Source organism: Hippichthys cyanospilos, chromosome 7, assembly GCF_059441005.1.
Source record: "Hippichthys cyanospilos isolate Australia breed blue-spotted pipefish chromosome 7, RoL_Hcya_1.0, whole genome shotgun sequence".
NCBI lineage: Eukaryota > Metazoa > Chordata > Actinopteri > Syngnathiformes > Syngnathidae > Hippichthys > Hippichthys cyanospilos.
Genome location: NC_142375.1, coordinates 24,553,129 through 24,577,314, shown reverse-complemented (window position 1 = coordinate 24,577,314; position 24,186 = coordinate 24,553,129). Strand labels below are relative to the sequence as shown.

At 53.9% G+C, this 24,186-nt stretch overlaps 4 protein-coding genes across 6 annotated transcripts; 2 read left to right on the top strand and 2 right to left on the bottom strand.

Annotated features, from left to right (window-relative positions):
- Positions 1-447: 447 nt before the first annotated feature.
- On the bottom strand, positions 448-4,057 carry LOC148421765 (HUWE1-associated protein modifying stress responses-like). Of its 2 annotated transcripts, XM_088420009.1 has the most exons (5): positions 3,314-4,057; positions 2,422-2,502; positions 2,044-2,106; positions 1,708-1,971; positions 448-978 (listed from the first exon to the last, which is right to left on the bottom strand). In XM_088420009.1, exons 1-5 carry the CDS (start codon positions 3,510-3,512, stop codon positions 749-751), a joined length of 837 nt encoding a protein of 278 aa, XP_088276135.1. In that variant the 5' UTR covers positions 3,513-4,057; the 3' UTR covers positions 448-748. The 2 variants fall into 2 exon arrangements, with proteins under 2 accessions (XP_088276135.1, XP_088276137.1); XM_088420011.1 differs by lacking the exon at positions 2,044-2,106 and having other exon boundaries at positions 3,314-3,981.
- A 365-nt stretch (positions 4,058-4,422) lies between these two features.
- Positions 4,423-7,581, bottom strand: LOC148421764 (uncharacterized). The gene is made up of 2 exons (XM_088420012.1): positions 6,696-7,581; positions 4,423-5,714 (listed from the first exon to the last, which is right to left on the bottom strand). Exons 1-2 carry the CDS (start codon positions 6,987-6,989, stop codon positions 5,304-5,306), a joined length of 705 nt encoding a protein of 234 aa, XP_088276138.1. The 5' UTR covers positions 6,990-7,581; the 3' UTR covers positions 4,423-5,303.
- Positions 7,582-8,830: 1,249 nt separating this feature from the next.
- Positions 8,831-14,289, top strand: LOC148421763 (actin-related protein 2/3 complex subunit 1A). The gene is made up of 11 exons (XM_088418727.1): positions 8,831-9,099; positions 9,561-9,661; positions 9,825-9,929; positions 10,212-10,434; positions 11,241-11,348; positions 11,452-11,555; positions 11,657-11,765; positions 12,593-12,668; positions 12,734-12,927; positions 13,348-13,438; positions 13,676-14,289. Exons 2-11 carry the CDS (start codon positions 9,598-9,600, stop codon positions 13,712-13,714), a joined length of 1,113 nt encoding a protein of 370 aa, XP_088274853.1. The 5' UTR covers positions 8,831-9,099; positions 9,561-9,597; the 3' UTR covers positions 13,715-14,289.
- A 947-nt stretch (positions 14,290-15,236) lies between these two features.
- On the top strand, positions 15,237-22,325 carry LOC148421762 (actin-related protein 2/3 complex subunit 1B-B-like). Of its 2 annotated transcripts, none has more exons than XM_088418725.1 (10): positions 15,237-15,404; positions 16,342-16,527; positions 17,296-17,400; positions 18,052-18,274; positions 20,074-20,181; positions 20,247-20,456; positions 21,070-21,145; positions 21,603-21,808; positions 21,892-21,982; positions 22,083-22,325. In XM_088418725.1, the coding sequence occupies exons 2-10, from the start codon at positions 16,464-16,466 to the stop codon at positions 22,119-22,121; spliced, it is 1,122 nt and encodes a 373-aa protein (XP_088274851.1). In that variant the 5' UTR covers positions 15,237-15,404; positions 16,342-16,463; the 3' UTR covers positions 22,122-22,325. The 2 variants fall into 2 exon arrangements, with proteins under 2 accessions (XP_088274851.1, XP_088274852.1); XM_088418726.1 differs by having other exon boundaries at positions 15,240-15,404; positions 16,334-16,527.
- Positions 22,326-24,186: the final 1,861 nt, after the last annotated feature.

The window sequence follows — 24,186 nt, the reverse complement described above, 5'->3', positions numbered from 1 at the left end:
TTCGGCGCATGCGCTCGGGACACCGCCTCGTTCGAAGCCCCGATCGTTGACAGGGTTTCGTTCGGGGTGAGCCATTTCCAGCACCGGTTTTAGCACGAACCGATGTCGGCTGCCGTTCGACCGAACGATTCAAAATCAGAAGTCATTTCTCCACTTACGACATGGCATATCCAATCGCTGGCTGAGCCTGACAATGTCACGTGACCAAACCGGGGTAGCGACGAACACTCCTGAATCTCCGCAGGTGGCGAAATCGCGCTAGCGCTATTTTGGACAGGATGGGGAAAGAAGAAAAACAAAATCGTCGGAAGTTGCTGCTCTAACGTTATCTAATTAGCACGGCCCACACGAGTATAGATTTTCAATGGCCGAAGATTTGAAGCGTGTAGTTTTTGCGGCGTTGGTAGTTGGAAAAGAAAAAGAAATGCAAAAGAAAAAGAAAGGCGCCACACTTGGGAGTTGCTTTATTGTCGTATGGACAGTTTCGCCTTTACAATATCCAGCACATGTAGTAAGGGCGCCTACGTGCTTTTTTATGACCGCGATGAATATTTACATCATATCATCGTATCACAAATCGCGCGTGGACTCAAATCAAAACAAACGCAGGCGTGCGTGTGTTGCGCTGCCTCCGGCGTAAACATGAGCGTAAACATAAATAGTGCATATGTGGCGCGTTCCAAGGCGGGCGAGCGCGGCGCCGAGTCCGCTCCGGACCTTTCTAGGACCGCGGCACTTTGGCGCCGGCTCAGAGCGTCCGGTTGCGTTTGTGCGTGGGCGAGTCCGCGATGACGTCGGCGCAGGGGGGGGCGCCCCGCTTGCGGTTGGCGGCCGAATCCAGGTGGAGGGCCATTTCCTCGGCGATGAAGGCGTTTAGGTCCACGTCGTGGAGGCCGTTGCGGCGCCGTCCGTGGGGGGGCGAGCCGGGGGGCGGGCCCGACGAGCGCACCGAGATGCCGGCCGTGGCGCCGCTCAGACCTGGGGGGCGGGGCGCCAATCAACACGCTTGCCCGCGCCCATTCTCTGGACCGGGCCGGGCCGGATATTTCGGCCCTCCCTCCCCTCGCTTGGCCAAGAGAGCGGATGCGTTCGGCGTTTTCCGCTTTTTCCCCTCTTTGGTTTTACGGATCGTAGCCAATACTCGAGCGGTGTCGTTGCGGTACCGGGATTCGCTTCCGTTACCGGGCTGCGCGCTTTGCAATCTTTTGTCCCCTTCAACAGCAAAGAAAGGCGTACTCTCTTGAAGCCGGCCGGAAAAGCTACACGCATCCCACCGAGCGCAAGACAAGTTGTTTATCTTTCTTTCTTTCTTTGGCCTGCCCGCCCGGCGTCGGCGCCCGATGGCGAAAGTCACCCGAGTCCGGCCCAACCCGAGCCCTTTGCTATTTTACATTAGGAAGAGGCTACCGTCCCCGAAGCGGCACGGGCCCGCGCTCGAGTTTCGAGGCGCAGAGACGAGCGGCAAAACGACTGGCGGAATGTGGTGACAAATTGGGGGAGTGCGGCGCGGCCAACTAAGGAGTAAGGTCGCAAGCCCGCGGCCAACTGAGGAGTAAGGTCGCGAGGCCGCGCCGACGTGACCCGACCACCTTAGTGTGGCGTTCTCCTCGGTTCTTTGTCTTCTTTTAGACGCGACGCTGGATTTCTTTCATCAAACTATTTTGATTGAGGCGCGGCGATCGGAGCGGCGGCGCTTCCGGTACCGACCGTGCAGGGCGATGGCCTCTCTGAAGGGTTGCAGGTCCGTCTCCGCGGAGCCGCCCGCCTCGGGCGCGGCGGCGGCGGCGGCCCCCCGGGACGGGGCCCGGGCCGCCCTGGGAGGGGGGTGCTTGCCGCACAGGAAGCTGAGGAGGTCCTCCCGCCGGATGGTTCTCCGCCGCTTCTTGGCCCAGGCCATCACCTCCCTGTTGCGCCGCTGGCACCCGGTCTGGATCCCCAGGTCGTAGCCGCGCCGGCGGGCCTCCGCGCTCTCTGGACCGCCGCAAAACGATCGAACCGTCACCGCGAGAGCCACCTGACGGCAAGCGACCGTCGGCGCCGTACCTATGCCGCGGGGGATGAAGATTACGCGGCCGGCCCCCGGAAGTATTGCTATCCGAGCCGTTTCTTCAAACGTCCCGGAGTGCCAAAAGAGTTTTAACTTTGACGCCGCGGCGCCAACGCTAGTTTTGAAAGCCTATCTACGGAGTTCCGCGACGTCGGTTAACTTTAAGCCGGCAGATCTGGCGCAGGCGGATCCCGGGGCCGCGAGGCGGACGTCCGCCCCAGCGTGCGACGCCTTTTTCTTTACGGGTTGCGTTTAGTTTGACACGGGACGTCCACTCGGCCGGGGGGTTGCGGAAGAACGACGCTCGGCCGGCACGCTCGCGCGTACGGGGCCAAAGAAAGCGAGGCGGCGGGCGACGTCAAGCCAGGACTCACCTTTGTACATGTTGGTAACGGCGGTGGCCGCGTTCTGAAAGGGCGCCCAGAGGGAAAGGCCTTGCTGCTGACATTCTCTGTCTGCCGAGCACATTTGACAAAGTCAAAAACAAAAGTCAAAAAAAGACTCCTCGCTTTTAAATGACGTTGAACAGATTTGTGAGCGTTTTCTCCTCGGCCGAACTCGTCGTGTCGTTCCGATGTTCGGCGCGGATGTTTTTATTTTTTTTATGTGGTCTCGAACTTCCGGTCTCGGTCGAACCCCGGTCTCGTTAGCGAGGTAAAGAGCTTGTCACTCATTTGCGCTCTGCTCGCCGAGGGTTCAAGTATAAGCAAGGGCAAACATTTCGGGAGGGCGTCTCTTGCTCCCGAGCCCCTCGCGGGGAGCGACGTTGAATCTAGCAAAGCCTTTCCGACCACTTGAAAAAGTACGCCTCCCTCCCTCCCTCCCTCCCTCAGCGACACAGATTGCAATCGTTCAACGTTGCTCGTCACTCCTTTAACTCATATGGCCGCAAGAGCTAAGGATCCCCTCCAAAAAAAAAAACAAAAACCCAAAACAACGTCCTTGCGGACTCGCGCTCGCCGTAGCACGATGAAACTTGCGTTTCGGACGAATTTGCTTTCGCTCGATTATTAGCGAAGGAAACCGGCGGCCGAGTGCGCGGGGGCTAGGCGCTAGCATTAGCGCGGAGCTACGCCGAGCTTCCGCTAGTTGCCTTGCGGTCGATCCAAAAGGAACCAACACGCCGAAGCCGTACGACGCTCCGCAGGCGACGCGGAAAGAGCGCGAGGCGCACGCATCGCCGCGCTGCGTTCAACGCGCGGGGTTTTGCGCGCATCCGCCGGTTGCGGGATACGCGCGTCGGCTGGCCTTTGTCCGTCAACGCACCTTTGTAGAGCTGCGCCACCGCCGTGGCCGAGCTGTGGAAGAGGTGCCAGAGCTCGCGGCGGTTGCGCTCCGCCTCCTCGTCGCCCGGCGGCTCGCTCTGCTCGGCGGCGGCCAGGCACTGGCGCTCCCACCTGGAAAACCAGTGTTCGGGGCCGTGCTCGTGGATCTGGGCTTCGCCCTCCTCCTTCCTTTCCTCCATGGCTAACGGCTCGGCGTCCGAGCTGGCCCGCCTGCGGCGCCTTCGCGAGGACCCGCCCGCCGCTGCTTTCCGGGAGAACGATCTCCTCCGGTCCTCTGGCGCGACGCGACGGGCTGGGGTGGGGTCGGGTGGGGTGGGGCGGCGGCCGCGCACGATTAGCGCCGGAGTCGCATCGCTCGCGTCGCTCGGCTAGTCGGCCCCAAGTACGCGCTCCACGCACACCGCCTCGCGAGAACGACGACGCGGGCGACTCTGCGCCGCGGCGCTGCCGAGTCGTAGCCCCGCCCACCTTGCTTCCGTCCCGAAAGGCGATTGGCCGCAGGGGCTCTCGGCTCCCCAAAAAACCCCAAACAAATCCGACCGACTGGCTCGACGGTGGCGCTCCGAGTAGAAGACGGATCGCCGCCCAAGAAGAAAGCGAGAGAAAGGAAACGAGAAAGGAAAGGGAAGGGAAGGGAAAAGAGGGGAAAGGAAAAGAAAAGAAAAAAGACTACCGCATTGTGACCAGCAGGAGGCAGCAGAAGCTCCCTGCAAAGCTGATCTCAAGTTCCGTTCCCCTCTCTCTCCCGACACACGTGATTCAATCAAACCATCGGGAGATTTTCGAGCCCCTGCAATGGGAGTGAGGGTTCAAAAACCGGCAGGGCTTGAGCGTTGTTTACAGGTTAGTCTGAAACGGAACTACTACAAGTATTGCTAAAAATGCTCAAGTCATTTAAGACGATTGTGCGTTGAGCCTTGCAGCTTTCATAGGCATTTTTGACATGTTTACAAATTTCAGTTGAAGACATGCCTTTTTATTTGTAAAGGCTTATTGCGAATAGAAGCGGCAATTACTGAGTATTCCATGCAAATGTGCACTACAAATGCTGTGAGAGCATCCATAAATGCAAAGAGAAATTCCTGTAAATAGATGTCCTTCTTCTCAGGTAGCAAGCATTGTTTAATGCTGAAGACGGTGCAACGGGTGATCAACATTAGAGAGAAAAACGGCGAAACTGCTTCTATGTACCCTTTATCCGAAATATTTGGATTTGCGCCACAAGTGTGGACTATTTTAAAAGCGTTGCTTGATCAACATAATAAACACGTGGAACAATAGAGAATATTGTTAGGAACAAGGTTACTGCTCATGTAAATAAGACGTTATGTATGTGTGAGCGAAATTAACTTAACCTTCGACTCAAGTAAATAAACCTAAATGATCTAAACAGCTACTAGTCGTAATGGCTAGCGCGCTAATGCTAATCTGGCTTGCTAACGGGTTTATTATTCTATTTACCGGTGTTCTTGTAAATATGACGTTATGTATGTGTGGACTAAATTAACTAAACGCTAAACTCAACTAAATAAACTAAAATGAACTAAACAGTCAATCGTCGTAATGGCTAGCGCGCTTATGTTAATCTCAATCGCTTACCGCCTTGCATTAGCAAAACACGTTGGCGTCTAAAAGTCCCTATGTATCGCGGAAAATAAATAAGGAGTTCCATCCGCTCGCTTGAAATCATGTTGCCGTCTGATGGATAATCTCATTTAAAACGCCGACCGCACGTCTTTTAACCTTTGAGAGCTAGCCAGCTAGCTAGCTAGCTAGCTAATCCGCCACTTGAAGCACGCAGGATTCAGGCGCGAGGGAGCCCAGCGCGCAGTAGTAATCCATCGCCTAAGACCTTACAAAGCTTCTTACGTCGCCGCATTAGCCGGCGTAACGCGGTAGGCGTGCATTTTTTGGAGCGGCTCATGCCTCCGGGTCAAAGAGGCGCTAAAACTTGCCGCTAGGGCAGGGGTTCAGAAGCTCTTGACGCCGGCGCTCTTCCGGCGCGCCGCCGTAACGGCCGCGTCGTCAAGCCCTCGTAGCCACTCGGTGCACTTGAGCACCACGCGTCGATCCACGCCGCCCCCTTCCCCCTCGTCCTCGTACTCCACGTCGTCGTAGCGGTGGCGCTCGTTCAGCAGGGACACCTTCACCATGGAGCTCACGTCGCAGCGAGTCCTGAGCGGCGCCGCCGCCCGACCGCGCGGGGACGGAAAGGGGGCCGGCCGCCGCCGCCTTCCGACGCGCCCGGAATCCGGGACGCTCCCCGAGATGACGTTGTTGTTGTTGTTGTTGTTGCGCCGCCGGAGCAGGAGGACCGCCTCGGGGGTCAGGGTCAGCGTGAATTGGGTTTGCGCCGGGCGGCTTTTGACTCGGGGCCTCGCCTGCTGGGTAGGAAGGAGGATTGTGCTGAGTAGCGTTTCAAAACGGGGTTGTGGAGGTCTTTGATTTGGATTTTGCACCTGGATCGAGTTAGTTTGAGGTTTTCAAATAGGCTTTCAACCCGGCTTTTAGTTCCGACGGGATATCATAGTCCCATTTGAACTTTGTTTCGGCTTTCAAGACAGAATACGAACGGGGTCGTCGGAGTTTTGGATTCGTGGTAAATGTTTCACATTTGGATTTCGCATACCCGGGTCGGGGGCCCGCGCTAGGCTTGCGCGTGGGTAGTGGCTTCAAAGATAGGATCAAGGTTTCCAACCAGCGCCGAGGTCTGATGTCCCGTCAACGTTTCGAGCCAAAGGTTAGTCGTGCAAAGTTTGCTTTCAAGCCAGGATGAAGGTTCGAAGCCCAGGTCGGGCCTTCACAACCCTGGGTTTGGCTTTCAAACAAGGTTGAGGGTTTGACGTGAGGGTTTCAAGCCAGGCTTAGGGTTTCAGAGTAGGGCTTCAAAGCTAGCGTGGAGTTTTCAAGAAAAGGTTTCAAAAAGCGGTTCAACGTGGGGTTGGGGTTTCAATTATGGGTTTCAAGCCAGTGTCAGGGTTCAAAAGAAGGGTTAGGGTTTGAGGATCTCAATCTACGCATAAAATTTTATAGTAGGGTTTCAAACCCGGGCTAAAGTTTCCAAATAGTTAGGCTTTCAACCTTGGGTATGGTTTGAAAATGAGGTGGTTCCGTACGGGGTAAGGGTGTGTGGGTTAGGGTTTCAAACCAGGGTTAAGGCCAAAGTAGGGTCTCAAGCACAGAATGAGGCTTTGAAAGCCGAGCTATAAAGCCGCAGTTGGCTTTCAAGGCACGTTTTGGAGTTTCGAACGAGGCTCAGCGCGTTTTCCGCAAAGATGTTTCCGACCCGGCTCGGATCTTCGGAAGGGGTCGGAACGAGGGCTACGCACATTGGTTTTGAAGTCCGGCTTTAGGGTTCTGACCTGGCGGCTCTCGGACGGAGACTCCGTGGGCGCGGCGGGCGGCGGGGGTCCCCTCTTCCCGGGCTCCCCCGGGTTCTTTCTCGCGGGCAGGCGGCCCTTCTTGCCCGGCCGCTCGAGATCGGACGGCGGGCGCCCCTTCGCCGAGGCGGAGTCTTTGGGGGCCGGCGCGGGCGGGACGAAGGGCATCTTGGACACGCACAGGAACAAGTAGGACAGGAGCTGGCTCTTCCGCCGGAACCTCGGGAAGGGTGCGGCGAAGAAGGAGAGCAGATATCCGGCGGCGTCCCGGGACATGCCGCGCCCGGGCAGAGCACCGCTGCGATGAGCCCGCCGCAAATAGACGTCGACGGCTAATCCGCCGCGGTCGGCCTGATCCGCGTTTGCCGGGGTGGACGCGGCGAGGATTAAAGTCCAGCGCGCCTTGTGGAGGCCTCCTTTTGGAAGCGGCGGCTAACCGGAGGTCGCTGTCGAGCGATCGCCTACTTTCATGAGCCAAACGACCGTTGCGCGCTCAAGCGCCAACCTTAGTCCGCGACGTAATGGATCGCTCGAGCTCTCGACTCAGAGCGGTAGGGTACTCCAGTGCCTCCCCGGAGTAAACTTACCTACCGCAGAACTTTGAAAGTCCAAATTCGAGCGCGCGACCGGTCTTCCTCCGGTTTTATTGAGCCTATCGCACGGAACCGGAAGAAAGGGAGGACTCGAGAGCGTCCAGCGCAACCCCTGCGACGCACGTGAAGAAGGCGGTGGCATCCGGGGCTGCGGCGACGGGCGTCTTTGAAGCCATCCGGCAGAAAGGGCGGCGGCGGCGGCGGCAGCCTGAAATGTCACTCCGTGATGAGCGCGGAGGGAATGGACGTGGATGGAGAAGGCTTGGCTCGCTCGCCCGCCCGCCCGCACGGCAACAGGAGCGCGCACCTTCCGGCCCGATAGCGCCCTCTGGTGGCGCACTCTGAAGTATTACTAAACGCATTTATACCTGACAGTTACTCATTAACTGCATGTTCGAAAGTAGAATGAATCATTTCATGCGACCCTGATTCCATGCCACCCGTCGCACCCTAGCCACCTCATCGAACATTTTCCTGGCTCCGCCCCTCCAGTGATACTTTTTTTTGCTTCATACAGTCACAGTTTGTGTGTGCGCGCGTGCGTGTGCGCGCGCGCGCAGGTGACAAAGCGGCGCACCAGGCCGGAATTTACGAAGTTCACTCGCCCATTCCACGTCATTCGGCTTCTTCTTCGTTGGACTTTCCATCTGAAGATTTGCACCGCCTGAATTCTTCATCTCACGGCACCCGCTCGCGAACGCATCTCAGTTTCAACACACACACACAAGCACGCTGAATTGATCTTCTGTTATGTATTTTTAACGGCTCGAGAAGAAACGCAAGAACATTGGGGTTAACCTGGCGAGTAGTAGGAGGGCGGGGCGGGGCGCGAAATGGACTCCATGCTGTCCGGCTTCGGATGAATTTTGTAAACCTGCAAAAGCTCCCAGGTGAGACTCATTGGCTGTCCACTCTAATTGCCTGACTTGTTTCAAAAAAAAGAAAAGGCTCTGAAACGGTGTGCATTGTACTGCCGATCAAAGATAAACGAAAAAAGAACAAATAATTAGTTGAATAAGTTTAGTTCTACGTTCTTTTTAACTTTATTTGATAACAATGTACATGAGTATTACATAGCAATGAACACGAAGTAGTAAAAATAAGGCGATGAAGGGTAACAAAATAATTAAAATGCAAACATAAAGACAATGAAGTAAAAAAAAAAAAGAAAATAGCTCAAGGTGATTTCCTGAGAACAGGTCACAGTCTTTGCACAAGCCACTAGTCCGAACAGCTTTGGGGTTCGAAGAAAAACGTCAACCTTAATATTTTAAATATATCCAAGTGTGTTTTTTTTTCTAAATACCGTACAACTTTATTGCAATATTCAATTTACAGACGGTATCAGACATTGACCTTGTAACAATACGCACGATATACAAAAGACTGTTTGTCTACTGAGTAGACAGTCGCATGTCCTTTCCGAGATCGGCAGCGCCCGCCTCTGGTGTGACGTGTTGATGCAATTCTTTTCGCATGCAGCGGCGGCGCTGTTTCTCCGCCTGCCACTGCGCGCACGCGCTCATTCGCTTGACTGTAGCGCGATGTGGCTAAGCTAGCCGCCTGTCACCCAGCCAGTCTGCCGCCGGATGTTCCAGGACGCGCGTCGTCGTCGTCGTCGGCCGTCTTGACATTCCCCTCGAACGTTTCCGGACGAATTCGTGTCGACTGACCAGAGTCCGCGAATTCACGTCCGACTCCCCGGTGGTCGTCGAGCCTTTCCCTCCCCCCTCCATCCCGCCGCTAGCGCCGCTTAGCTTGCCGGCCGGCCGGCTAACGCGAGTGCGGAAGAGGTGAGCCAGTTCGCCGGGATAGCTTGCCGGGAAACACCGCGGTCAAGCTCAGACGAGTGAGGCCTACCTAGCAAGTCGAGCCGGCTAACCTATGGCTTGCGCCGGTCTTAAATTCACGATACCAGCAGGCGACGGTCGCACCCCCGCCCCCCAAAGCGCGGACGTACGTTTTGTCAAGTACTGTGATTAAAATGCGTTTTTGACGGTCGGTCGCGGTGGGTTGAACAGGGGGATTCGGCTAGCGGTGCTAACCGGCTAGCGTCGCTTTCTACACGAACTTGTCCGATACAATGAAGCGACCGTACGGAAATGGATGTTTTATGTTCGTAACGTTTTTCGGGCGCGGCGTGCTCGTTATCAGGCTGGGGGCAGAGCCCTCCGGTCCTCGCCGTCAGTATGAAGGTGAACAAAAGATGGTGGCTGTAGTAAAACGATGGCGTTGCACTGTGCGATTTTGACAGTGAAGAGACCTGACCTGAAGGACCACACCCAGACGCGATGTCCCTTCACCAGTTCCTCCTGGAGCCCATCACCTGCCACGCGTGGAATCGCGACAGGACACGTCAGTTCGGCTTTAGCCACCCCGCACCCCACCCCACCCCACCCCACCCCACCCCCGGTTTCAGTGCGCCATTGAGCTGTCTTTCCAGCGGGAGGGTGAAACAGGTTTGGCTGCTTACTTATCTCTTATCCCGTCTCGTATTTTTTTTGCTTTTATCATGCAGAGATTGCCATCAGCCCCAACAACCATGAAGTTCACATTTATAAGCAGAGCGGCAACCAGTGGGTTAAGACTCATGAGCTGAAGGAGCATAATGGACACATTACAGGTACTTAGTTCATCCTAGGACAAGGATGTCCAAACCCGGTCCTCCGCGACCGCCGTTCCGCACGATTTGGAGTTTTTCCGCCTCCGAGACACCCGATTAAGATCGTTGGCGTTCCGCTGAACCGTTTGCATCAGATGTGTTAAGAGGACGGAAAAAAAAAAAACATGCAGCGTACCGGGTTTGGACGCGCCGGTCCGACAACTTTGAAAAACGGAGACGGGTCGTCATCCCCCCCCCCCGTCTCGTCTCACGCCGCTTCCTCGCGCGTCGACCTTTCCGCAGGCATCGACTGGGCCCCCAAGAGCGACCGTATCGTGACGTGCGGCGCGGACCGCAACGCGTACGTTTGGTCGCAGAAGGAGGGCGTGTGGAAGCCCACTCTCGTCATCCTCAGGATCAACAGGGCCGCCACCTTCGTGAAATGGTCCCCGCTGGAGAACAAGTTTGCGGTGGGCAGCGGCGCGCGACTCATCTCCGTCTGCTACTTTGAGTCGGACAACGACTGGTGAGAAAAGCCGAATCCTGCGGCGGATCTTTGATTGTGCTTACATGTTTAAGAACGTACCTGCGGTAAACTGCCCAAAGTTCACGAAACCGCCATTTATTATCGCTTTGTTGGAAAAACCAAATTAAGCAGACTGAACCATCGTAGCGGGTCAGGCTTTTTGGCCAATACTGCCTACTCCCGCTAACTGATACCGACTTGGCAACTGTCCCGGGGCTGGCTTTGTTTGCCAATGTCAGGTGAGAAAATCCAGAAAGCGGGTGAGCCCAGATAGTGACGTCAAGGTGAAGTCACTTTGACGATTGAAAAATGTGGAAATAAACCCTAAAGTAAAAGAATAAACAAACAAAAGGTTAACCCCCCCCCCCCCAAAAAAAAAAAAATAACGTCATTCAGGCTAACTTTAAATCGATTACAATAAAAAAAATACTGATTTTGGTGGGGAGAATTTTCAAACTTTATTTTTAACCCATATTGCCCTGGCCTGCTACGTTCTTAACCGGTATGACAAAGATACAGTAGTAGTATTGAGGACCGAAATGACCTAAAATAACCTCAGCCAAAAATACATGATAGTTTAGATAAAAACTAACGTAAAAATCTAGAAATCTTAAAGTCGAATCAGAACAAAAGTACCCAAACGTATAAAGAAGTCGAAAGGAGTTCAAAAAAACAGTGAAAAGGTGGAAATAAATGCAAGAGCAAATGTATCAAGAAAAAGTTGACGTCAAACGCTCTGCTCTCATTTATTTCATGCTGCGGACAATCTCATGGACTTGACCTTTCCCCGAATGTCCGTATTTCAGGTGGGTGAGCAAGCACATCAAGAAGCCCATCCGCTCCACCGTCCTCAGTCTGGACTGGCACCCCAACAACGTGCTGCTGGCCGCCGGTTCCTGTGACTTTAAGTGCAGGTGACGCGCCTTCATCAAACATTTCAAATGACAAATTGTTATTTTGTTGTTTTCTGCCGAAGCGCGAGCGGGAAATCCTAACGCGCGTTTGCGTCTTCTCCAGGGTGTTCTCGGCCTACATCAAGGAGGTAGAGGAGAAGCCGGGCCCGACGCCTTGGGGCAGCAAGATGCCTTTTGGGGCGGTTCTCGCCGAGTTTGGCGGAGCGGGTCCGTCCCCTCAGATGACTTTTTTATTTATTTATTTATTTTTTTTTTTGGCCGAGCGGGTCTTCCATAACAATCAGCGTTTGACGCCCCCTCTCGTTTAGGAGGAGGCGGCTGGGTCCACTCTGTGTCCTTCTCGGCCTCCGGGAACCGCCTGGCTTGGGTCGGCCACGACAGCACGGTCACTGTGGTGGACAGCTCCAAAACCGCCTGGTACGTTGGCCGTCTTTTTCCGATAGTTCTTCTCTTCGCTTGGGGCGTGCGCAAAAAGGATCCCGCAACATATTGTCGCGGGGCTCTTTACGGTACGCGTATCGATACCGCATGGCTAAGTGCACAAGAAGAATAGTTGGCGGCGAAGAATACGGTCCAAGTGAAAAACTAGTGTCCGCCCCAGCCAAGGTCAACTTACAGTTGTGGGAGCTTTAAGGTTTCCTGAAACGTCTGGGAAATCCAGACCTGGACGTGACACGCAGTGCTACATAACAGGAATGCGCTACCTCACGATGGCAAATAGTTTTCTCTTTTACTCCAAACCGGAGTTAGGACGGCCTTTTCCAGTGCTTGTCAATTCAACCAAAGTGGCCAAAAAAATACAAATAAAAAATGCATAACGCGTAGTAGACGCGCTCGTCATTTTCGGCCCAAATTCTGCTATTTTCTACGTTAGCGTGAATGAGATGGGCCGACGCTTTGGCCACAATGTCAAACGCCAGCAAAACACTAAATAATAATCGTGGCGATTGAAATTTGATTAATTGCGCAGCTCCGGACTTTACATACTGTGAACCCGTCTATAATTGTTCTACTTTGATAAAAGAGAGAAAAACAATGGAGAAAAGTCAGCCCGTCTTTTAAATTCAAGCCTTCCTATCGACCGCAGTTAATGTGTGGAAATCTTCCAAGCTTATTGACCAAACTAGCTTTTTCTCGGCCATCGCCGTTTGTCGAATTGCATCCCGGTACGGCGTCTCGTCTCCGGTTATCGAGGTGCTGATATACTGCGAGGCGGTACTAAATGCCTTTCTTTTTTTTAATAGTCCTTTGCAGCTGAAGACGGAGTTCTTGCCTCTCATCAGCGTCTGCTTTGTGTCCGAGAACAGCCTAGTAGCCGCGGTGAGCTCCGACGCGGTCCGGCAAGTCGTTTGCGTTTTTCGAAGCGCGCCTTTGCGTACGCGCAGGGCCACGACTGCTGCCCCGTGCTGTTCCGCTGCGACGACGGCGGGGCGCTCACCTTCGTGTCCAAGCTGGACCTGCCCAAGCAGAGCATCCAGAGGAACATCTCGGCCATGGAGCGCTTCCGCAACATGGACAAGAGGGCCACCGCCGAGGACCGCAACACCGCGCTGGACACGTTGCACCAGAACAGCATCACGTAGGTCGCGCGCAAAATGGCGGGTGCGGCGACGCGTACGAGCGTGCTCGACGATGTCTTCTCCTCTGTAGGAGGGCGCGCTAAAAAGCGGATTGACAGCGTGGATTGACAAGGAGTTTGGAATGCTTGAAATGAACAAACGCTACGAGAGAGAGAGAGAGAGAGAGAGAGAGAGAGAGAGCTTGCTTTCCGGTGGGATTGCGGGTCGTTAAATAGGACCCTCTTCCTCCCTAGCTCGGCCCTAATAGCGGGAACTTCAAAACGCGGCCGACTATTTGACCCCCGGAGCTTGAAAGTAGACTGAACCTTTTGTGAATTTGGGGCGGATAGTACCAGAAACCGCTTTAGAAGTCACGTCATACCAGCGCGATAGTCTTAGGCTATTAAAAAGTCCCTTTTCCACGTGTACCCTTTTCGCAGCCAAGTGTCTATCTACGAAGGAGACAAAAGGGACTGTCGCAAGTTCTGCACCACCGGCATTGATGGCGCCATGTCCATTTGGGACTTTAAGGTACACACTTGTTTTTTTGTTGTTTTTTTTGACAATGACATTGTGGGGTTGTCCTCTCCTGTAAACATGAAATGCAAATTAAATACAAATTAACCGCTGAGTATACAGAGAGGCCATCGTAGCGGTGCACTCAGATTGAACGTCATTTCAACGTGATTCTTTTGAGTCCCACTTGAGGGCGCAATAGATGAAAGCAGTGGCGTGTTGAGCTGCATGTGTTTTCTTTTCCCTCTTTAGAGTCTAGAAGCTTCTATCCAGGGTCTCCGCATCTTGTGAAGAAATTTTGTGAGGAGAAAAGAAGAAATGGAGAAGCCGCGACCTCACCCACTCACTCCCCCCGGAGTAACACACACACACACACACACACTTTAGCGAGTGTCCGCCAAAGCACTGATCAGGCCGAAACACGCTCACGCATGCGCGCGCGCACACACTGAACTGACGTGTGATATCACTGTTGATTTTCTTGAGTTGCTGTTGTTCGGTTTTAAATGAAGCAGACCAGACTAGGGAGGGAAGGAAGGAAGGAGCTTTCGTATTAAAGGAAAATGAGTGACTTGTGTTTTTTTTTGGTTGTTTTTTATGTTCTCTAACCTCTTCCAAAGTACCAAAAGTTCAACACTAAGCTAAGTTTTATCACATGACAAAAAAAAAAGAGGAAAGAATACAAATCTGACTGAATATCAGCAAGGCTGAGCCTCCGCGTGAATACGTCGGCGTGGCCCAGGTCACGGACGTTTTCGCTCAGTGGCCTCGCCCCTGCGGCTCTCCGGTCGCTAGGAATTCACCTAAGATGGAGGATGTCTGGCCAAGCAGTTGAAATAAAGTCGAGATGCATTTACAGAACGCTACGCACTTGGGCTGCTGTCTTTCTTTCTCATCTCGGAATGACGATTGCCTGCGCGCTCTTGCTCTTCCGCTTGTTTTTTTTTTAATTTTTTTATTTTCAGGGAACAGTGGTCAAGATAAATCTGTCGCAGTGCAAGTTTCAGCGTCACGAGTAAGTAGAATGCACCATCATGGGCATTAACGACGTCGGCGTCGCCCTGCCACGGACAGTGGATGCAAAATGTCCAAATTAAATTGCGTAGCAGTTTTTCTGTCTTTCTTGAATCCGCTCTCTTTATAGCAGCAATCTGTTTAGATGCAAAGCCAAACTGTTAAAAGAATAAAGGTATGATCAACTGAATCTTAATACTTCAAGTTAACTCACTCTTAAAAAAATATTGCCTGAGAATGAAAATGAAGACCACGAAACAAAATGGCTTTCAAAACGTAGGCTTCTATTGTGTATTTGTCGGTATTTAATGTTAGAATGGTCTTGTCTTGGTATATGAAAAACTTACAAGTGTAATTACGTGATGTGTGTACAATATAGACGACTTGAGAGAATATTCGGGAAGTTTTGTACTTCTCCCTATTTGAACAGGTAATGGAGTTCCGCCCTTGCGTACGGTAAACGCAGCGATGGCTGCTTTCAAGCGCGATGTAAAGTCGACCTAGTCACGCTGATTAACGGCACGACCTATTAGAAAACCAAAAAAGGCTTTGTGCTTGTTGTTTAAATGGCTTGGTAAAAGGCTTTGTTCCTAAGTTCGAGAGGAACAAAGTCGCCCGAGGGGGAGGGGGCGAGTAGACGTTGATGCGTTTGTGGAAAAAAAGAGGCAGCCGATGTATTAACAGCTGCCTCTCCCTTGTCCCCCCCCCCCCCCCCTTTTTTTTTTTGCCTCCCGTGCCTTTCTGCTTCCCTAAGACTTTTTTTGAGCCTGTACATTTACCAGCAGGCTCTCACTCAACTTCCTGTTCCCTCCCCCCGCCCCTTTTGTCGGCTTCGTCTTCGTCTTCGTCTTCGGCTTTAGTGTAGTCGTTGGCGTTCGTGTTGACTGGCCAGAGTCCGCGAAGCTCAGCAGCCCCCTCCGCCACACACGCGAAAGCCCCCCCGTCCACAACCGCCCCTGTCCTCCGGGTGAGTAGCAAAAATACTTTGACCGGAAGAAGAAGGGGCAACTATTGCCTTGGTTTGTCAAATCACAATGTCCACTTCCGGTTTGGGCTTAACGGAACTTTGTTGCTTGTGTTAAATTTAGCATCATTCCAGCTGTGTGACAATGCCAGAATATAAAGGATGCTTTATTGCGGGCTAAGACGGATGTTGACTTTAGTAGTCTCGTTACTCGTTTTTAAGGCGGCTTCCTTTTTGTGCGTGGAACTAGTTTGCGCGCGCGCGGGGGGGGGACTTTCGGCTATCATTCTGGGTCACATTAGCGTCCCATCGGTCCGGGTCGCATAAGCGACTTGCTCGGAGGAGACGAGAACCCGCCTCCCCCCTAAAAAAATTGGTTTTTTTTTTTCTTGTTTTGCGGAACTTTCCGTTAGGCGTTCCGACTTCCGTTTTTCTTTTAAGGCGTGAACATTTATAAATGTTGGTTTTGCACACCCGATTCCTCCGCACGCAACTTCCTGATTTGCATCTCCTCCTGTCCTCTGATTGGCCGTGGTTTATTATTCTGTACGTGCCTTCTTGAACCCCATTTTTTAAAATCTCGTTTAGTTACAATCATTTTAGACCATTCCTTATCTTTTTATTCTATTACTTGAAATACATACTGAATGGGGGAGAAGAGAAATCTTTGTAATAAAAATAAAGACATTTTAGTGTAAAGGTCCAGAATTAAAATATTGCAAAGATATTTTTTGATATTTGCAAGAATAAAGGTGAATTAGACAGGAATAAAATCGTCCAAAAGATGTTTTTTAAGAAGACCAAAAAGGAATATGAGAACATTCCGAGGCAAAAATGCCAGTATATACAAAGAAAATCGCATTCAACGGAAGGCAAAGCGGTGGTTGCTTTCTAGAAAAGCTGGCAAACTGTCCCACAAATTCTTGGTTGAGTTTTTCAGGAAGCGGCTGAACGGCAGAAGAGCGAAGTTGCGCCGCGCGTGCGTTTGGCCACCAGGTTCCCGCGAGCGCTTCCCTCTCCCCCGGCGGGCGTGCAGTCGTCGCTCCCTCGCTCTGATCGGCCATGGCCTTCCATAGCTTCCTGCTGGAACCGATTAGCTGCCACGCCTGGAACAAAGACGGAAGCCGTGAGTTTCCGGGCCCCCTTGACGTTTCTCTGCTGCGGGGCGGGGCGGGGCGGGGCGGGGCGGGGCGGGCATTTCCTGTTTCCTGCCCTTGAGGCCGTGTCTCACAAACGGCTTTCTTTTTCCGTCGTCAGTCGGGAGTGAAGTCGGTATGAAGCGGGAATACGCATTCCTTTCAAATCCAAATCAGAAGTATGTTATTTTTGTTTGCCGATGGCGCGCGGGCCATATGTGGCGCGAGGCGCTCGCTCCACTCAGTCAGTCGGCTTTGAAAGTGGCCTTCTTCTGGAACTGTCCAAGCCAAAGCAAAAAAAAAAAAAAAAGACAGAAGTGAGCCTGCAAGGTGTTTAAACGTCGAAAGTGAGGAGCAGTCTATATATATACATATATATATGTCTGGAGTCTTACAAACGTAAAAACAACTCTTTTGGATCGAATTATTTTACTTGTAAAAATGTAAAAAAAAAGTCTTTTGGATTGAATGTGTTAATTGAAATGTTTTGAGCGGTAAATACCCGGGATTGAATGGCAGCTCTCTTAATAACGTAAAAAAAAAAAAAAATAAGCCTTTGGGATTGAATGAGTTAAGTTATTTCCAAACCTTTGAGCGATACTGACCTCTAACGTCTAAAAATGTTTTGTTTTATAAACATTTGTTTCGGCGTGGCTTACTGGGCTCGGCGCGTTTGTTTTTTCCCGAGCGTCAGACGCCGGCTAAAGTCAACACGTTGCCTTTATTTGTTTTGTTTGCGTGTGCGCGGCTTCTCCCAGAGGTGGCCATCTGTCCCAACAACCACGAGGTCCACATCTACAAGAAGGACGGCGCCAAGTGGACCAGGATCCACGAGCTCAAGGAGCACAACGGCCAGGTGACAGGTGCCGGAAGAGATTTTTGAACCCCTTCAGAGCCATTCCGTATTAGTGTGATAATAAAAGAGGACTCGTTATTTACTCGAAACTACAAATAACGTATCTCTGAAAAACGTATTTTTCCGACCGTAAGCTATGAACTGACCGACGGAAATTTGACAGAAAATTCATTTTTGCCACGCGCAGTTTATATATATTTACGCAACGACGGTACGTATGAGTTCTTTTTTTTGTTTTCGTTTTCATTTAAAACTAAGACTGAACATGTTTAGAAATGAGAGCGCTGAACCTGCACCAATGCAACAGTAACACGCCTGTTGCATTTACTCGTGGAGAGCGCCGCCCGGTGCCACGTGAAAGCTAAGTCAAACTCGATACTTGGACGGCGTGTTCCGTATCGCTTTTGTTTGCCGGGCGATTGCCCCCGGGGGCTATTAAAAAAAACGAAAAACCCTGCAGATAAGACGCACTGGACTATAATCTGCAGGGTTCGGGGTGTAAGAAAAAAACGGAGGTTTCTAGTTTTTGGATGGACGCGACTAATGCAAATATATATACGTATAAGTGCACAGTGTGTGTGTGTGTATTCTTTGCAGCGTTAACCTAAGGCGAACCGATGACTTTAAAAACTGTGAAACGGTGGCTGTCCCCCGGCAGGCGTGGACTGGGCGCCCGACAGCAACCGCATCGTGACGTGCGGCGCCGACCGCAACGCGTACGTGTGGACGCTGAAGGAAGGAGCCTGGAAGCCCACCTTGGTCATCCTGCGCATCAACCGGGCGGCGCGCTGCGTCAAGTGGTCGCCTCGCGAGAACAAGTTTGCCGTGGGCAGCGGCTCCCGACTCATCTCCGTCTGCTACTTTGAGCAGGAGAATGACTGGTGAGCGTTTGCGCGGCTTTACTTGCGATGACAGCCGGCCTTTCCTAATCCCTGACCCCAAGCCTAAACGGATTCCAACCTATGCTCGCTGTAAAAGCCAGTCTCGACCCCGCCGCCGAGGTCCGAACGAGACGACCGGAAGCGCGACGTTTTCTCGGGACGGGAACCTTCTTCCGGGGGTCCAACGTTCCTTTGAGACCGCTCGTCTCTCACCTGGGACAAGAACTCCGATCTTTCGTCGGAGACCAAACCTCAGCTCAACGCTGCGACCGCTGCGAAACCCTCTTGGGACTCGGAGACCCGTCTCTCTGGGCCGCAACCGTCTCTCGTGACTGGTGCCTACAACCTTTTTTTGGGGGGCCGATTCCACTCTTGGGACTAGAACCTTGGCTTGAGACTAGTCTCTTTTCTTGGGAGTAGTCCCTTCTTGAAGGACGGCACTCTTGACTTTGGACCAGGCTCTTTTCTTGGGCCTGGCGTATGCTTTCTGAACCTCTCCCCGGACTAAAACCTTCACCCCGGACCGCGGTCCTGCTTTGGGGCTCGAAATCTCCCTCGGACTAGATCGTTCTCTGTCAGGGAAATCTCTAAAAGAAGACTGGGACAAGCCTAGCTGCTAAGCAGCAGAAAGACTAACTCAGACCAGCCAAGATTGACTCTTCTTTACCACGGCAGCGGGAAGAAGGCCGGGCCGACCAACGAACTCGCGCGTCCCCCGCCACTAATTCAAATGCCCGAGCGCCCCCGCCTGCTTTTTATTCGTTGGGCAAAGCATCGCGCATTACGAGACGTAACGAAAAGAGGCGGTCGGGCGCCGCCGAGGTCCCGGCTCGCGCTTTCCCGCGTCGACAGCTTTATCTAAGGACTGGGGCCGGATCAACTCGGGCCGCGCACACGGATGGCAACGCGCGCCTTTCCAGACAAGAAATAAGCACAGAATGATAACAACCTAATATATGATTTCCTTCACGTTCTCTCAGGACCGTAGCCGCCGACTAGGACCTTCTCTTGTGACAGGTCCTTCTTTGGGGACCGGAACCTTCTTTCAGGACCGCAACCTTTTGAGACCGGCCTCCTCGCTCGGGACCAGAACAGGCGTTCCGATCTCTTGGCTGAACCAAAAAGGCAACGCCGCAACGGTCTCGCGGGACTACAATCTTCTCTCGGGACTCAATAGACCCGTCTCCGGCCGGACCGCAGCCATCTCTTGGAGACTAGAGGTTTCAGGCAAGACCGGGGCCTTCTCTTGGGACTAGTCCTTTTGAGTCTCAAACCTTCTATTGAGAGCGTCGACTAGGCTCCTTTCTTGGGGCTTGAACGTACCGCACTTTCCGAACTTTTCCCCGGACCTAAACCTTCCCTCGGCACCGCCGTTCTCCTCGGCGAACCCTCCCTCAGGGCCCGATCCGTCAACTCGGACCTTTTTCTCGGGACCGCCGCACTCCTCCTTTCGGGAGCGGAACCTTCTATCGAGACCGGTCCGGGGAACGGAACGTCGGCGAGGACTACGGGCTTCTCTCGATACGAGTCTCCTTTCTCGGGACCGGATCGGGCTTTCCCCCGGTCTTCGGCTTTGGCTCGGGACCGCGGCCCTCCTGTCCCCGGGCGCTCGAAACCTCCCTCGGACCGGAGCCTCCTCTGAGGGCCGCGACCGCGGACTCGGACCTCCTCTCGGGACCGGTCCCGCTTTAGGCTTCCATCGAGGCGAGCCCCTTCTCTGGGGAGCGAAAGCTTTTTTCGGCGCGGCGGCTTGGCCCGTAAGTGCTTTCTGAAGCTTTGCCGCGGGCGCTCCCTTCCAGGTGGGTGTGCAAGCACATCAAGAAGCCCATCCGCTCCACCGTCCTGAGTCTGGACTGGCACCCCAACAACGTGCTGCTGGCCGCCGGCTCGTGCGACTTCAAATGCAGGTAGCGGAGGCCGCCCGCGTCCGACGGAGCCGCGGTCCCGACCCGAGCCGGGGTGTTTTTCGCAGGGTGTTTTCGGCCTACGTCAAGGAGGTGGAGGAGAAGCCCGGCCCCACGCCCTGGGGAAGCAAGATGCCTTTCGGGGAGATGCTCTTTGAGTCCGGGGGCCCGGCCGGCGGCTGGGTGCACGCCGTCTGCTTCTCCGACTCGGGCGACCGCCTGGCGTGGACGTCGCACGACTCGGCCGTCTCGGTCGCCGAGGGCGGCAAGACCGCCGCGTAAGATGCGCCGCGCCCCGACGGGAGTCCGCTCCCGTCGGGGCCCGCGCTCGGCGCTTGGCCTCGGCGATGACTTGGCGCGCTCCGTTCGGTACCGCGTTCGATTACTTGAGTGCTTAACGCGACCGCCGCCCCAAGTGACTCGGGTCATTGACCGCCGCGGATTTAGCACGCCGTATATACGGTACGCGTGTACGACTAAATCGAAGACGAATCGAATCTCCTAAAAACGCCGATCGCTTTAGCTACGTTCTTCGGCCGATGAAATCCACGGCTTCCGAGTAGCCGTATTTTCAGCTGCGACGTTAGCCGTAGTTTGGTGACGGCCGACGCCCGGGCGGCGAAGCGCCGCCTTTTCTTACGACCGCGCGCCGCGCTAATAGGGAGTGAACGCCGCCCGCCGTGCGTGGCGGTCGTCGTTATGCGGCCCGACCAAAGGGAGAGCGGCAGCTGTGGCGGCCATTGACGACTTTGACCTCGGTACGTCGAGCGGTAGCTTTAGCTAGCGCCTAAGTCCCGGACGAGCGCCGAGCGAAGCCGGTCTCCGCGGAACGGCGGGGGGGCGCCGCGCCCGCCTGCGGAGCCGTTGACGGCGTAACCTTTGTGTCGGCAGCGTGAGCAGCCTGAAGTGGGACGCGCTCCCTTTGCTCTGCGTCACCTTTGTCACCGAGAGCAGCCTGGTCGCCGCGGTGAGCCCCGCACACGCACACCCCTACCCGGCCTCTTTTCCTCTTTTCCCGGGCCGCGAGAGGCGACGCCGGGCACGCGCCCGGAGCCGGCGGCGCTCCGCGACTCGGAACACGGGAGATAACCCGCCGAGGACTTTGGGCCGTCGGTGACTTTGGGCGCCCGAAATCGCTTTGAATACGACGACCCGAGGGGGGCGCTTATACCTTCCGAGTAATGACTTTTACGGGAGGGATGCGCTTTCACGATGACGGCCGCGGAGCCTCCGACATCTTTGAAACTGGCGAAGAGCGCGTTTCACCGCGGCTGTGGGAAATTCCCTTTCCGGATCTTACGCACGGGCCCTTTAAGTACGAAAGCCGTGGGTGACTTTTGCCGACGGAGTCGTCGACGGGCGCCGCGTGGGTCCTCTGCTTATTCCTTTCGGAGCGTTCTTCTACTTCTTTTCTCCTGTCTCAGGGCCACGACTGTTGCCCCGCGCTGTTCGTGCTGGACGCGAGCAAAGGAGGCCTGTCCTTCGGAGGCAAGCTGGACGTCCCCAAGCGGGCGGCCGACAAGGGCGTCAGCGCCAGGGAGCGCTTCCGGAACCTGGACCGCCGGGCCTCGGGGAGCGCCGCCGCCGCCGCCGACAGGGACCTGAGCACGCTGCACAAGAACAGCATCAGGTGCGCGGCCGGGAGGACTTTATTTTTTTTTTATCTTGCTCCGTGTCCCCAAAGTGGACTTTTGCCATCTTTGGCTTTTGCAGTCATATCTCGGTCCTGCAAGGCGGACGCAAGCGCTGCGCCAGGTTGTGTACCACCGGCGCGGACGGAGGCATGTGCGTCTGGGATCTCCAGGTGCACTTTATTCCAACTCCCGCCCCTCGGTCCCCCTCCGGGGCGCTCGCTCACGCCGGGTTTCGCAGCATATTAGACGCGCTCCCATTTTTGTCTTCAGGCTCTGGAGTCGTCCATGAAGAACCTGAAGACGGCGTGAAAAGAAAAAGGCCGCCTCATCCCGCAAAGCTTCTCTGCCGCTCGGTTCCCTAAGGTTTCCGCGCCGAGGTCAAGCCTCCCGCCGAGTTAGCCCCGACAGCATATTCAACGCGCGTCGGCCCGGCCATCGCCGACGCTCAAAGCGCCATTTGCCGACCCTCCTCACACGTACGCCTTTGCTCAATAAACGCGCAATAAGACTCGACTTGTGGCTTCTGAACACAACGGCCGTCTCGTACGTAGGAAATACAAGCAAACGCGTTTACTCGAAAAGCTGTTTCAAGTCGAGGCTTTGCGGAATTTAAAAAGCTCCAAGCTAAGAAAAACTTTTCTGATTTGTAAATGATTGAAGTTAGTGTTTTTGAATCCTATTTTGTAACGATCGCAAATCAAATCTAGATGAAATTTTTAAACAGGTTTTCATACAGTACTTTTAAATCAAACGATAAATACGCAGCGAAGATCATATAACAAACAACAATTCTACGATTAACAAACTTCAAATAGGCACAAGCGTATTTGCTTGAAATGCGCCATTTAAAAGATGTTGAACCTCTGTGGAGGTTCAAGAGATTTTCGCTGAAATAATTTTGAAATGAAGTAAATTAATCATGTTTTCAGTCATACTTGTGTGTTTTAAATATGTATTCAAATCAATTCAATCAATATTCATGAAAAATTCCATTCAATTTCATTGAAACGAAATGTTTTTAGAGAACCCAATTACAAAATAAAGCTGTTGCCGCCCTCTAGTGGTCAGTAGGAAACGCCGCCACCCCAAAAGCTCTGGCGTCTCGTCTGCCGCTAGAGAGCGACGTCTTTCTGCGAATTTGTATTCTCCGCGAAGCGAGGCTAGAGGATGGTTGCCTTTCCGCGTTTAGGGCCCACTCCGCTTTGCTTACCGTCCCGTTTCGGACTCCGCTTGGCTTACCGTCCCGTTTCTGACAACGCTTTGCTTACGGTCCCGTTTCAGACTCCCTTTGCTTGCGGTCCCGTTTCAGACGCTTGGCAAGCCAAAAAGGCAACTTTGAAGAGGGTTAGGCTTAGGGTTAGGGTTAGGGCTAGGGTTAGGGTTAGGGTTAGGGTTAGGGCTAGGGTTGGGTTAGGGTTTCAGACTGCGCTTTGCTTACGGTCCTGTTTAAGACTCTGCTTCGCTTAGGGTCCCGTTTCAGACTGCGCTTTGCTTACGGTCCCGTTTCAGACAGCGCTTCGCTTACGGTCCCGTTTCAAACGCTTGGCAATCCAAAAAGGCAACTTTGAAGAAAGTTGAGAAGCGCCCAAAAGTCCACCGGAACAAACGATTGGCGTTTCACGGCGGTCGCGGGAACGCCGCCTAGCTAACGAGACACCCGAGGATGCGGAGAAACCCCCGAGCGTCCGGACCGCGGCCGTCGAGGGAAAGGAAGAAAAGACGTGGTCTCCGGTCGTGTTTCTCTTGTGGTTTGGGCCTGGGTTTTCTGTTTTGGGGGACTTTTGTTTTTTCGAGTCGCGAGTGCTTTTAGTTCTTGTGTCTTGCGCTCATTTGGTTTCCCTCGTGCCGATCCTCGTTATCATGATTTGTTTCCACCTGTGTACTCGCCCTCCTCGTGCCACCCAATCAACTCCCTCCGCCTTTTGTTTCTCCCCAGCTGTTTCCCGTTACCTTGTGGAGTCCCTAGTCTATTTAAGTGCGAGTTTGCTTCCGGTCGGTGTCCGGTCGGAGACCTTCGCGGGCGCGTTCGCCGGTGGGATTCGGGAGCATTCGGGCACCCGCTCGCCAACGGCCCCGTCCGTTCGCCGAGACGGCGCCGAAAAACGCCGGCTGGCTCGCCCGCCGGCTGGCTCGCCCGCCGGCTGGCTCGCCCGCCGGCTGGCTCGCCCGCCGGCTGGCTCGCCCGCCGGCTTCTGTATCATATTTGAATGCGTTGGGCTCCGCGAGTTTGAAGCGGTCGCCCGCGTAGGACGGCGCTCCCCGAAACCTTCCTTTGTGAGCCGCTCACTTAGCGGAAGTGGAGGGGGTGAAGTGGAGGGGGTGAAGTGGAGGGGGCTAAGCGGAGGGGGTGAAGTGGAGGGGGTCTGCCGACGCG

Bases quoted from the DNA above. Each gene is read 5' to 3' on its own strand.
- LOC148421762 (XM_088418725.1), top strand. From the start codon at position 16,464: ATGGCCTTCCATAGCTTCCTGCTGGAACCGATTAGCTGCCACGCCTGG. The intron at 18,275-20,073 runs GTGAGCGTTTGC...GCTCCCTTCCAG, and splicing joins TTTGAGCAGGAGAATGACTG to GTGGGTGTGCAAGCACATCA. The intron at 21,809-21,891 runs GTGCGCGGCCGG...TGGCTTTTGCAG, and splicing joins CTGCACAAGAACAGCATCAG to TCATATCTCGGTCCTGCAAG.
- LOC148421763 (XM_088418727.1), top strand. From the start codon at position 9,598: ATGTCCCTTCACCAGTTCCTCCTGGAGCCCATCACCTGCCACGCGTGG. The intron at 9,930-10,211 runs GTACTTAGTTCA...ACCTTTCCGCAG, and splicing joins GCATAATGGACACATTACAG to GCATCGACTGGGCCCCCAAG. The intron at 11,349-11,451 runs GTGACGCGCCTT...CGTCTTCTCCAG, and splicing joins TCCTGTGACTTTAAGTGCAG to GGTGTTCTCGGCCTACATCA.
- LOC148421765 (XM_088420009.1), bottom strand. From the start codon at position 3,512: ATGGAGGAAAGGAAGGAGGAGGGCGAAGCCCAGATCCACGAGCACGGC. The intron at 2,107-2,421 runs GTGAGTCCTGGC...GGACGTTTGAAG, and splicing joins CGTTACCAACATGTACAAAG to AAACGGCTCGGATAGCAATA. The intron at 1,972-2,043 runs GTACGGCGCCGA...GCGGCGGTCCAG, and splicing joins CTTCATCCCCCGCGGCATAG to AGAGCGCGGAGGCCCGCCGG.
- LOC148421764 (XM_088420012.1), bottom strand. From the start codon at position 6,989: ATGTCCCGGGACGCCGCCGGATATCTGCTCTCCTTCTTCGCCGCACCC. The intron at 5,715-6,695 runs GTCAGAACCCTA...CCTACCCAGCAG, and splicing joins CTCCGTCCGAGAGCCGCCAG to GCGAGGCCCCGAGTCAAAAG.